The following is a 12,917-nucleotide window of genomic DNA, read 5'->3' as shown; positions in this document are numbered from 1 at the left end:
TAAGGACGAATCACATTGAAGCATCTGCCTGAAAACTCGTCGTGCCGGAAATTCCCAGGGTGCGGAGGCCCCACAACGAACCCCTCGGGGACCTGCACATTGCTGTCAAACAGGAAAGCTGGGTGTGGGCTGGAGTGCGGGGTATTCTCCTGGCCCGCTCCACACAGCAAACATGATGGCACCCGCAGCCACCCTCCAGCGTCAGCACAGCCCCAGCCGGGCAGCTCCTGAGTCTGCCCCGCGCTGCGCTCTGCTCTCTGGAGTCAGCCCATGGGCCTCCTGGATAACTGCCCTTCACGGAGGGGCAGGGGAGTCACAGGGCATAGCCTGAGCTGCCGGGGAGAGAGGGGGATGCAGCTCCAGAGGCAGCGTGTGCTGTTTCCATCCCATCTCTACGTCAGCCAGTTCAGAGCAACTCAGCCCCCACCTCCTCCCCAGCAGGTGTGAGCGCTGCCGGGCTGACATCTGGCCCCCATCAGCCCACACGCCCCAGGGCTGAGCCAGGGCCCCACAACGCGCCCCTTTAACCTGCTGACGCTGGACGGGGGAGGAGGGCAGCTTGGAGGGGTAAGGCCCGTAGGGCAGTGGGGCGTTCACTTTGCAGTCGCTGGATGTACCCTGGGTTCCGGGGGCTCCGAGCCCGGCACGGGGGGACGTGATACGTCGAGGGGGCGAGTGAGCCAGGGAACAACCCCTGCCCCCCGGTGTCACCTGGAGGCTGAGAACCCAGGCCTGGCCCCGTCACACCGCGGCTGTGCCCAGCCCAGGCCTGGCAGGGGCTGCTGGAGCCGAGAGGTGAGCATTGCCGTCTGCTGGCCACATGGGGCAGGGACCCCGAGCCAACACAGCCGGATACACGCCAACGGGATGCCCAAGGCCGGACGCCTGGTTCTCATCTCCCCTGGCGCCAGGTAGGGTGACCCCGCCGCTGGACTGCGTGCAGTCGCTCCAGCCTCCAACAGGCGTGAGACCAGAGCCGGGCCGGGTCTCCCCGTCCAGCTGGGGTTTCCAATCCACGTGGAAATTACCAGGACTCCGCACGAGGCTCCCCCCAATGCCCGCCTCCCCCTGCCGTTGGCAGCTGTACTGCCCTCGGCTGCCTGCCCGTGAGCAGAGCCCGGCAGGGCTGGGACCCGAGGGAAGCCGCTGGCCTGGCGCTCATTTCTTTGGGCCCAGTACAAACTGGTAACACGGGCCCCCTCACACAGGTGGTAATGGGGGCTGCAGCCTGGGCCGGGCTCCCCAGGGCCTCTGGACCCCAGGTAAAGTGTACCCTTCCCCCTCCCCATGTGGGGACCCTGCCAGGATGCCCTGCCAGCGCAGGCCCCCCGGATTGCGGGCACGGCCCCCTGCAGCCCAGCCTGCTTGTAAAGAGATGCCAGGCGCAGGCAGCAGCGAGGCGGGCTGGCTGAGCAGGGTCTGCGCCCCGGGGTATCTGCGCCAGCAGACGGACCCCGCCGGGCACAACCGAGAACCCAAAGCCGGGGCCAGGCGGAGCCCTCGGGGGAAGCGCGCTGCGCCGCGCCGCGCCGCGCCGCGCTGCGCCCTCCCTCGGTGCGGGGCTTCGAGCGCGGGCCTGGCCCGGCCGGGCAGGGCAAGTGACGGGCGGGCGGAGCCCTGGGCAGGGGCGGGACCTGCCCCCACCAGCCCGGCCCGACCCTGCGCTGCGCTGCGCGCCGCCTGCGCCCTTGGAGAGGAGCCGGGAACCCTCGTGATCGCTCTTCCGGAGCCGCCATCGGAGCGCAGGGGCCCGGCCGGCCCGCCCCGCTCTGCCGGTAACTGACCCCGCCGCGGGGCGATCGCTGGCGGGGCCCGGTGCTCGGCGCTGTCCCCGTGCGCCCGGGCCGTGCTGCTGCGGGGGACAGGGACGGGGCTGCCCTAACGGGGGCTCTGCGCTCCCCAGCTGGGGGGTGCTTTGGGAGGGGGTCCCTGTTCGTGCCCCGTGCCGTTCATTTCTGGGGCCCGGCAGCTCGATCTCCTGCGGCTTGGGCAGCCGAGGCCCCCCCCCCCTCTCCTCCCTGGGGGCCGGGCATCGGGCAGCGCTGACGGGGGGCGCTCCCCAGCGTGGCACGTGCCGCACGGATCGGGGCCAGGCACCCACTCCGTTGCTGCGTGCGGGGGTGGGGCCAGCCCCACTGGGAGGCGACCTGTGGGAGGCTGGGGAGCCCCAGAGGGTGGGTGCAGGATTTATGGGGGTCGGTGGGAGAGGGGAAGAAGGTCTGGGAGCGCCCAGCCCCGCTGGAACCAGCTGCCAGGGCGGCCCTGGCGCACGCTGTGCCTGGGCCCACGCCCATCAGGTGCCCTCTGTCCGGTACCGACCAGCGTGTTCCCTCCTCAGCCGGTGCCCTGGGCTGCACCCCCAAAGCCATGGCCTGGCTTGGCGCTGCCCCCCTGCTGCTCTGGGCTGGGCTGGGCCTGGCCCAGGAATACCCGTTCCAGGACCCCACCCTGCCCTGGGACCAGCGGCTGGACGACCTCATGGGCCGGCTCAGCCTGGAGGAGCTGGTGCTGCAGGTACGGAGAGGGGCCGCAGCGGGGGGTCTCTGCGGCCAGCAGAGCGATTGCACTGAGGGCTGCATCCCGTCTGCAGGGTGGTGACGGCAGCCTCTGCCCTCCCCACGTGCAGGTGAGGCAGGGACTTGGGGCCGTGGCGTCCCACTGCAAGAGGCCGGGCCTGGCAGGGCACCCTGTAAAGGACCCTGGGTCCTGGGAGTGAGACGGGTGGGGTTTCTGAATGGGTGGGTGCCCCTGGAATCTCCCATCGCACAGCTCCGCCTGCCCTGTCCATGGCTCCTGCTGGGACGGGTCGGAGCTCGAGGTCTGGCATGGAAGAGCAGAGCTGAGCAAGCCAGCGGCCCCACCCCTCTGCCGGGCCGGGCCAGGCCAGGTGAACACGGGGAGCCCCCTGGCAGAGAGCCTGGCCCCGCACGTCCCTCACTGCCCCCCTTCACCATGGGCGTCTCTGCCCCTGCAGATGGCGAGAGGCGGCGCTAAACGCAACGGGCCAGCGCCCCCCATCGAGCGGCTGGGGATCAAGCCCTACAACTGGAACACCGAGTGCCTGAGGGGGGACGGGGAAGCCCCCGGCTGGGCCACGGCCTTCCCCCAAGCGCTGGGCTTGGCGGCCTCCTTCAGGTACTTGCTGAAGCAGGGACTGGACGGGGCAGTGTCTGGGTGACCGACCCCCCCACCCCCCCGGGCCATGCTGGGGCCTTGTCCAACACGGGCTCTGTGCCTGGGCGTGTGTCTCCCTAGCGCTGCCCAGGGCAGGGGCAGCTGCTGTGGCACTGAGGGGACCTGCGCCCTCTCTGGGCACAGCTCTGGCTCATCCCCCCCGATCCTTCAGCTTCCCCTCAAATCCCCCCCCACCTCCCCCGCTCTTCTCCACAGCCCCGAGCTCATCCACCGCGTGGCCAATGCCACCGCCACAGAAGTGAGAGCCAAGCACAACCACTTCATGGCCACGGGCAACTACGGCGACCACACAGGCCTCAGCTGCTTCAGCCCCGTGCTGAACATCATGAGACACCCGCTGTGGGGCAGGAACCAGGTAGCAGCCGGACGAGGGGGCGGGGGGATCCCAGGGCTGGGATAGCAGGGGGCTGCAGGTCAGGACTGAGGGGCCCGGGCCCCGGAGTCCCCTCCCAACATAAGAACGCCCACACTGGGTCAGACCGATGGTCCAGCTAGCCCCGTCTCCTGGGGGAATGAAGAGGAAGCGATCCATCCCGGCCTTTGGCAAAGACAGCTCACACTCCCTGCCTGCCTGAACCCCGCTGTGCGGGGCCCCCAGCAGAGCCTGTCTGCTCTCACGCGCTCTCACTTCCCCGGGGCTTATGGCCTCTGGGCTGAGGCTCCCCTAAGTGCTCTCGGCGCTGGTGCTGTCCGAGATGTGGACACCTGCCCATGAGGGACTGGACTGAGCCCCCCCCCGCTGGTCTCATTTCCCGGGAGTCCCCAGGCGGTGGCAGCTCCAGGCGTCTTTGGAAGGGCAGGTGGGGAAATGGCAGCTGTCCCGAGCAATGAGGGATGGGGGCGGGGGAGAAGGCGCCGTGTCCCTACAACGAGTGCCCTGGCAGCTGGCGGGCGGCAGCAGCGACGCGTCTGTCGGTCTGTCCTCAGGAGACGTACGGCGAAGACCCCTTCCTGAGCGCAGAGCTGGGTGTGGCCTTCGTGCAGGGACTGCAGGGCGACCACCCACGTTACGTCAAGGCCAGCGCCGGCTGCAAGCACTTCAGCGTCCACGGGGGACCCGAGAACGTGCCCGTCTCCAGGCTCAGCTTTGATGCCAAGGCGAGTGCGCCACTTCCGGGGGACACCCAGGGCTGGGAGGCACCTCGCTACCACCTGCCCCTAGCGTGAGAGAGTCTAGTTTGTGCTTGCCAGGGGTCAGCCCCCCAATTCCACTGGCCACGGGCAGCACAAGCGCTGCCCTCTCGCCTCACAGAGCCCACCGGCTCTTTACAGGTTAGCCATAGGCACGCTCCAGCCCTGGGCCACTCAGCCGCTGGGCGCGTGCAGCGTTCACAGACGTGCGGCTCCCAAAGACGCAGACACAGCTTGCCGGTTCCACCTGGGCTCACCGCCCCGCTGCACAGCCGGCACTCGGACGTCTGCAGCGAAAACCAGTTTCTGTAACAAAGCCCAGAGAGTCAAGCGAGAGCAAGCAGCACAAGCGGCTTGGTGTGGGGTCAAATCAAATCCAACCTCCTGTTCTACAGCCGGCGGCAGGTCGGCACGGAGGCTCCATCCCTGACCAGCCTGACACCCAGATTGGCTGTTTCTCTGAAGATTTGCTCCAGGAATTATTTTTGGGGCGTTCTCTGGCCTGGGTTTTATAGTGGTCGGCGGGCGGAGCAGGGCAGACACATGATCACAATGGTCCCTTCTGGCCTTGGAAACTGGAGCAGTGAAAAACCAAGACTTGTTTAGCTAGAGACCTTCTGCCGGATAGGGCAACCCTGGCCCGACTTCCCTGCAGGCTTGGCTGTGATCCATTCGTGAGACAAGCCACGCTGTCAGCTGGCCTGCTGGGTGAAAGGTGCTGTGCGTTTCCTTGCAGTACCTGATCTGCCATGCTATTCCTTTGATCTGCCTCAGAAGCCAGACACCCCTCTTCCCGCCTGCCAGCTGGTTGTTTTTCCTGTAGGTTTTCGCAACCGTACGCCTGGTGCCGGGTTTGGCATGGAAATAGCCATCCACTGTAAGACGTACTATGTTCAATGCGCATGTGACCAAGCATCTGTCACCCCTGCCTGAAAGAAGCCTGGCCGAGGTGTGTCACGTCCTGGTGACCTGACTTACCTCCAGAACGGACTTTTCAGTGCAGATACAGAACTCCTGAAGTGTGACCGGCACACGCGTTTTCAGGAGAGACCTCACGGGCCACCCTTGGGGGAATTATCATGCAGACACCTGGTCTGGAGCATCCTTGGGCAATTCTATGGCCCCTCTTGCTCTATGCAAGTTGGCACCAAAAGCTCCCAGGGTCCCCGTGAGGGCCCAGTTGGGGGCCACGGAGGGTGGCCCTGACCGCGTGTTCCGTGTCCTGGGCCCTGCAGGTACAAGAGCGGGACTGGAGAATGACCTTCCTGCCCCAGTTCCAGGCCTGTGTGCGCGCCGGCTCCTACAGCGTCATGTGCAGCTACAACAGGTACCGGGAGGGGCGGGCACACGGCGGGACAAGCGCCAAGACAGGGCATGCCGCTGCGGGGCTGGGCGCTGGGTGGGCACCTGGGCAGGCCGCGTCTGCAGGCCGCTTCCGGCACATGCTCAGCCTGGGTGAGGTGAGGGCTGTCCTCTCCCATGTCCCCTGCTGTCTCTGTTGTGCCAGTGCCCTGCATGCTGCTTGGGCCGCTGTCCTCCAGCAGAGACGTCAAACCTCGGTCCTCTCCATCTGTCATCGCTAATGATCTCCCGGCACGTCAGGAGCCCCGTGTCCTGGGGTTCCCAGCTGGGCCATTGGCTTCTGTTGAAGTAAATTTGCCTGCAGTTTCACCTGGGAGCAGCATTCTCCTTCACTTCCTGTCCCAAACTTCCAGGCGCTGTTAAACAGCTGCCGCGCCCCACCCCAGAGGTGGCTGCATTCGGCATTGCACTAACCCAACTAACGTGACCCAACCCGGCAGGATCAACGGCGTGCCCGCCTGCGCCAACAAGGAGCTGCTGACGGACATCCTGCGGGCAGAGTGGGGCTTCCAGGGCTACGTGGTGAGTGACGAGGGCGCCATAGAGCTGATCATGCTGGGCCATCACTACACACACAGCTTCCTGGAGACGGCCATCGGTGAGCCTGGACGGACACAACCCACGGCCCAGGAGCCTTGCTCCACTGGGCCGGGAGCGGCGTGGGCTGGGAGCAGGGTGTGGGCCAGCCGCTGCTGGTACTAGAGCAGAACCGGCATCTGAGAGCACGTCCTGCTTACAGACGGGCACAGTCAGTGACGGGCGGTTGAGGGGTGGGGCACTGGTTTGGCAGCCAGCACTCCTGGGTTCTGTTCTCAGCTATGCCAGTGACCTGCTATGTGACCCTGGGTGAGTCATACACTCCGTGCCTCAGTTTCCCCTCTGTACAAATCCTGCTGCTCCCCTTCCCAAGGGCCTAGTGAGGCCGAGTTAACAAGGACGCTGGAGCTTCGGTTCAAGAGCTGAGCTCTTTGCCCCCCAACTGGCAGGCGTAGGGGCTGCTTGGCCACGTTGGGCTGGGGGCCTCGGGGTGAGGGGCAGAGGCTGAGCCCCGGTGATAACACGCTGTTCCCCCATCTCTCCGCCATGCTGCAGCCTCAGTGAACGCTGGCTGCAACCTGGAGCTGTCCTGGATGCTGACGGAGAATGTCTTCATGAGCATCAGCAAGGCTGTGGCCATGGGCAACATCACACTGGAGGTGAGAGCCTCCAGGGGCAGCACAGACAGGTGGATGGCGGGACACCCCTGCCACTGTGGGGTGACAATACCGGAGAGGGCACAAGGCAGGGAAACTCAGCGCTAGGGGCACCCAGCCCCAGGGCATGGACCTCAGCTGGCTCCCCCTGCTTGGGGCTGGTGGGATGTGGAGGTGAGAGCCCGTCTCCCCCAAATGTGAGCTGTAGCCGCCCCCGGGCCGGTGCGACTGGGATTGGTGGCAGCGGTGGGATGTGCTGCGACAGTCAGCCTCCCCGGATCCGAGCTCTGGCTGCCCCCTTCACCAACGTAATGGGCTCCCGCTGCCCTTTGCAGACGGTGAGGGCCCGGGTCCGGCCACTCTTCTACACGCGCCTGCGGCTGGGGGAGTTCGACCCGCCTGCCATGAACCCCTACAGCGCCCTCGACCTGAGCGCCGTGCAGAGCCGCGCCCACAGGGCCCTCGCCGTGGAGGCCGCCATCAAGAGCTTTGTGCTGCTGAAGAATGAGAGGGGGACGCTGCCCCTCAGCGCCCAGGCCCTGGCCGGCAAGCGCATCGCGGTGAGTGTCCTGCTCGTGGGGGGACCCGCTGGCAGCAGGCAGGCCGGGGGGAGCCCAGGGTGGGACTTCCTGCCCCGGGGTGCTGCCAACCCAGCAGAGGAGTGAGTGATGTCAGGGTGCCCTGCCACGTGGGCAGCCTGTCGGGGTCCTACAGCCGCACCCCACCGGAGCCCCCCCTTCAGTACCGAAGGGCAGCCCCTGCATGCACTGGGGCCTGGCCGAGGAGAGCAGGAGGGAGCGTGGCACAGTGGGGCCCGGCGGCCTGTGGCAGGCGTGGCACAGTGGGCTCCCCGGGTTGGCGGCAGGGCAGGTGCTGCATGGACGCTGGAGGCTGCCAGGGGCTGCGCTCGGCCAGCACATGGCCCACCCAGCTCGTTCCAATGCCCCCGACTGCCTCCCCGTGGCCCCCCGGCTCTTCTCCGCCCCGGCTCCTGTGTGCCGCCTGGGGCCCTGGGCCTGGCTGGGTGGAGCGGGCGGCTCCCATCCCACCCTGGGCTGTTTCCCCTCCTCTGCAGGTGGTTGGCCCCTTTGCCGACAACCCCCAGGTGCTGTTCGGGGATTACGCGCCCATCCCGGACCCCCAGTACATCTACACCCCCAGGTAGGGTAAGAGCAACCCCTCCCCCGCCCCTCGGTTACCAGGATCCCTCCAGCCTGGCTCCATCGTCTGGGGAGGGTGGAACGGCACATCCCTGCCCCGCGGGCTGGGCACACGGCACCAGCCGGTTCCTGGTCCGAGCCGTGCAGCGGCGGCATCGCCGGCTCCCTCGGCCCACCCCTGCCTGCGCCCCTCGGCCCCGCGTGGACCTGCCGGGTGGGGGGGTGTCTCGGGGTGGAGGGAGGCACCCGGACGGCGTGGCAACAGCCATCCTGCCAGCGGCTCCGCTGATGGCGCGCTGGTCCCGTCCCGGTGCAGGAGGGGCCTGGAGACCCTGCCGGCCAACGTCAGCTTCGCCGCAGGCTGCAGCCAGCCCCGGTGCCTGTGGTACTTGCCGGGCGAGGTGGAGGCGGTGGTCCGGGTGGCCGACGTCGTGGTGGTGTGTCTGGGCACAGGTACCGGGGCGGGGTGAGGGGCCAGGTGTGTGTGGGGGGGAGCAGCAGTCTGGGGGTGAGCTCAGAGCGTGGGCGGCTCCCACCACGTCATGCCCCCGCTGGGTGGGGGGCGAAGGTGAGGCGGGGGCTCGGCGGGGAGCGGGCAGGCTCCTGGCAGCCTGGGGCAGGGGTGTCACAACTGACTGGCGCTGGCTCTTCCGGCTCAGGGACTGACCTGGAGACGGAGGGGAACGACCGCCGGGACCTGTCCCTGCCCGGGCACCAGCAGGAGCTGCTGCAGGACGCCGTGGCCTGGGGTGAGGGATTCGCACTTGGGGCCCGCAGGGGGTGGGAATCTGGGCACCTGTGGGGAGCTGCCGGGGGGCAGGTTGTGTGGGCACAGGGCCCCCGGGAGGCTCAGCCTGACCCGCCCTCGGCGGGGCCCATCTACGCATTGCCCCTGCACCTGGATTGCTCTGCAGAAAGTGAGTTCATTGCCCTCCAGTGGGATCGTGCCCAGCCCAATGACCCCGGTGCTGGGCTCCCACACAAGAGCCCAGAGGGACAGGCAGTGGAGGTATCTGGAGCATCGCAGGCCTCAGCCCCGCCCGGTCCAGGGATGAGACCCCAGAATACGCTGCCCCACGGGCCACGCTGAGCCGGCGGGGGAGGGGGGGCAGCCCCTGAGCCGCGATGCCAAGGGGACTGGCTCTGGAGTGACGTGGCCTGTCGTCCCTTCCAGCGGCGGGGCGCCCCGTCATCCTGCTGCTGTTCAACGCGGGGCCGCTGGACGTGGGCTGGGCCCAGGCCCACCCCGGAGTGGGCGCCATCCTGGCGTGCTTCTTCCCGGCGCAGGCCACGGGCATCGCCATCGTCAAGGTGCTGCTGGGAGAGGAGGGGGCGAGCCCGGCGGGCCGGCTCCCAGCCACGTGGCCAGCTGGCATGCAGCAGGTAAGGCCCAGGCAGGCCGGCTGCTGGGGAGACTCAGAAACCTGCTGGGTGCCCAGTGGGGGAAGCCGGCTGCCCTGGTACGGCGACACTTGGTCCAGGACGCGCAGGACCTTTCGCCAGCCCCACGGCATCTTCCTTGGAGCCGCCTGCTGTGGGCGCAGAGCCCAGCCGTCCGCACAGCCCCAGCCCCACGGGAGAGGGCTGGGAGCCCCTCCCAAGGCTGGCCTGGCACTGCCAGTTCCTCCATGTGCCCATAGCCAGTGGGGCCCCAACCCCCAACTATTCACGTGGCTGGCGTGGCACCGTGACACCCTTCCCTCCCCCTCCCCCCCCCCAAGGCCAGCGTGGCACCGTGGCCTGTGGCTGACGTCTTCCATCCCTTCTGGCTGCAGGTGCCTGCCATGGAGAATTACACCATGGAGGGGCGCACGTACCGCTACTATGGGCAGGGGGCCCCGCTCTACCCCTTCGGCTACGGACTGTCCTACACCACCTTCGGCTACCAGGACCTGGCCTTGAGCCCCACGGTGCTGCCCCTCTGTGCCAACCTCAGCGTCTCCGTGGTGGTGGAGAACACGGGGCAGAGGGACGGCGAAGAGGTGGGAGTTCTCCCTGCCCCAGATCAGTGCGGGGAAGGGACGGGGGTGTAGAGGGAGGGGCCTGTGGCTTGGGGGGAACGGGACTGCCATCTGGCCCCTCTGCCAGCCTGTGCCCGCACTTCGCTCTGCCGGCTCCTGTCCTCAGGAGCCAGGAGAGGCTGTGCTGTGTGTCTGCCCCCGCCGGGGGCTCAGGCTTTCTGAGCGGTGGCACTGCGCAGGAAGAGGCAGCACCTGGCAGGACCCCCCCTGTCCCTGCTGGCCTTGCCCTGGGTCCTCCTCGCTTGCCTCTCCCCTCCCTGCAGGTGGTGCAGCTGTACCTGCGCTGGGTGCAGCCCTCCGTGCCGATGCCCCGCTGGCAGCTGGTGGGGTTCCGCCGGGTGCCCATTGCCGCCGGCCGGGCGGCGAAGCTGCTGTTCCAGGTGTCCTACGCGCAGCGCGCCGTCTGGGCCGAGCAGTGGCTGCTGGAGCCGGGCGCCTTCACGCTCTTCGTGGGCGGGCAGCAGCCGGGACAGGAGACGCACGCCAGCTCCGAGGTCCTGCAGGCGGAGTTCACCGTGACCGGCCCCACCCGACCCCTCAGCCGCTGCTAGGGACAGGGCCGCTCCGGGGAGCAGGGGGTGCCCTCGGGGGCCGGGGCAGTTCCTGGAGCACGGGAATGGGAGCTGCCACGCCGCGGTGGCGTCAGATGTTGCCTGTGCCATGGCCCGGCGTGCCCACACCAGGATCTGCAAGGGGCTAGCGCGTGGCCATATGCATCGGGGTTGGGGTCTGGCCCAGCAGCTGGCTGGCTGTACCAGGAAGCAGGGGCCCGTGGCTGGCTGTATCAGGGCTGGGGGGGCCGGCCCAGCACCTGGCTGGCTGCACTGGGGACAGTGGGCGCTCATTCACTTGATGCACAATAAAGTTTGCCCAGCGCTGACCCCCATGGAAGCTGCAGCTGGGAGTGGGGCACTGAGGGACTGGGCACCCCCATCTTCCTCCGCCTGCCCCTGCTAGGGCCTGGCGGCACTTGACTCCACCCGCAGCCACATGCCGCAGGCCAGCCGGGGGCGCTGGAGCCGTGGCAAGGGCTGTGAGGGTTCGTGGCAGGATTGCATGGGCCACGGGGCTGTGCACACTCCTGTGAGCACCGGGTCCACGGGGTGGGGCACCTGGGTGCTGGTCGAACCCCTGCTTTGCAGGAGCCTCCCCCCAGACCGAGCATCCCTCCTCTAGCTTCTCAGACAGGCCCCCAGACCTGACCCCCCCAGCAACAGCACTCCCAAGGGGGCCCTGTCTCACCCTCTGCGCCCAGGTGACAGGAGCTGCACAAAGTTCCTGGCACCAGAGCAGGGCGTGCTAAACCGCCCTGCCACCGGCCACTCTCCTCCCAGCTGCTGTGCAGCCCTTTCCCCGCTAGATGGAGCCCCCACCTTCCTTATGGGGGCTCAGGGCCGTGGGGCTCTGGGGGAGCCGGTGCAGGGGCTGGGGCGGGCGGCTTTCCCAGGCACTGTCGCTGGACCTGCGGCCTGCAAGCTCTGCTGGATGCTCGCTGGAGGGATCAGCCCCTGGCTTGGGCCCCTCCAGGGCCGGGGGCAGAGCAGGGCGGGTAGCCAGCCCTGGGCTAGCACCTGCCAGGGGGATTGCTCAGTTTGGGCCGGTCACGCTCCAGTGCCTGTCCCCGTGGGCTCTGCACGGGTCAGCGAGTCCCCTCGCACCAACGGGGCAAGCTGGGTGCAGAGAGGGGCAGCGACTCAGCGAGGGGCAGGCGGGCAGTCTGTAGCTGCGTCCAGAGAGCCACCCTGTCAGAAGAGACCTGGAGCCCAGCTCCCTCCTGCCCAGCCTGGCCCATTTCCCCCCTCGCCGCCCCCCCCCCCCCCCGCTGCGCCCGGTTCTGCTCCAGAGCCCTCGGGCTGGAGCTGGGCTGCAGGGACAGCTCGGTTTCCAGACCGCGGTGACCAAGGGGGCATCTGAGCGGCAGCTGCTGGTGCACGTGGTTGGGGGGGATGGAGCAGGGCCCTGTCTGCGCCCGGGAGGATGGGGACGTGAGCTTGCCACGCCGCGAGGCCACGAAGGGGCCCTGGTGGGGCCCTTGCCAAGGGCTTGGGCCTGCCCTGTGTGGGCTCTGCTCCCCGAGCCATGCTGCAGGCAGGGCCGGCTGGACGGTGCACGGTGGCACTCACGGGGGTGCTGCTCTGTGCTCCCGCCCCCCCAGGAGGTGCAGCCCCTTCGTGGCAGGAGCAATTGGTACTAGGCGGTGGCAGCATTGTGTCCTGCTCCATGGGTGCCCCCGTCTCCTCCGTGCCAGACCCTGTGGGGACAGGTCTGGGCTACCCCCCATCTCACTCTGCACCAGCCCCTGCCCCAACCACAGGGACTTCCCCGAGGGATGAGGGCTGCGTGTGGACGTGGGGCTGAGCTCTGAGGCCTTTGCTGCCCCGACGCATGCTCTGCCCCTGCGGCTTTTCTCATGCCAAACAGCTCAGGTTTGGGGGTTGTAGGCGTTGATGGGTGAGGACGGGGCTCCTTGCCCAGCTCTCCCCAGACTCCCCATAGGGACACAGTGCCATGCAGGGCTCAGTGGCACGGGTGGCCTCGTGCTGGAGGCAGCACACTCCAGCTGAGCAGGCCGGGTGCTGCCCAGTCCTCTGGGAGCGGTCAGAGGCTGCCGCGGATCCTTTGTCTCCCCCCGAAGTGCAGCTGGCTCTGGGATCTGACATGGAAGTTCCCTACTGGTACCCAGCCCATGGTGCACAGCAGGGTGGGGCGGGAATGGCGCTTGGTGCTGGGTCCCCTGGGAGCATGCCTGGGAATCACGGGCAGAGCAGACTGGGTGGCGCTGGGGTTTGGGTGGAACGCTGGGTGCCCGACCTGAATCCTACCTCTCTGCTGGCGGGACACGGCTCCCAGGGAGG

At 68.1% G+C, this 12,917-nt stretch overlaps 1 protein-coding gene across 1 annotated transcript; it reads left to right on the top strand.

Moving 5' to 3' along the window:
* Positions 1-1,660: 1,660 nt before the first annotated feature.
* On the top strand, positions 1,661-10,980 carry LOC137143733 (uncharacterized). Its single transcript, XM_067533684.1, has 15 exons — positions 1,661-1,775; positions 2,339-2,514; positions 2,975-3,135; positions 3,391-3,550; positions 4,123-4,293; positions 5,562-5,653; positions 6,129-6,286; positions 6,781-6,884; positions 7,217-7,441; positions 7,957-8,042; positions 8,358-8,494; positions 8,701-8,790; positions 9,216-9,424; positions 9,817-10,023; positions 10,326-10,980. The coding sequence occupies exons 2-15, from the start codon at positions 2,368-2,370 to the stop codon at positions 10,611-10,613; spliced, it is 2,235 nt and encodes a 744-aa protein (XP_067389785.1). The 5' UTR covers positions 1,661-1,775; positions 2,339-2,367; the 3' UTR covers positions 10,614-10,980.
* Positions 10,981-12,917: the final 1,937 nt, after the last annotated feature.

This window comes from Emydura macquarii, unplaced genomic scaffold, assembly GCF_026122565.2.
Source record: "Emydura macquarii macquarii isolate MOO-44397 ecotype Brisbane River unplaced genomic scaffold, CSIRO-AGI_Emac_v2 contig_3348, whole genome shotgun sequence".
Classification (NCBI taxonomy): Eukaryota; Metazoa; Chordata; order Testudines; family Chelidae; genus Emydura; species Emydura macquarii.
Note: the sequence above shows the minus strand (reverse complement) of the source record. Positions and strands in the feature narration are given on the sequence as shown.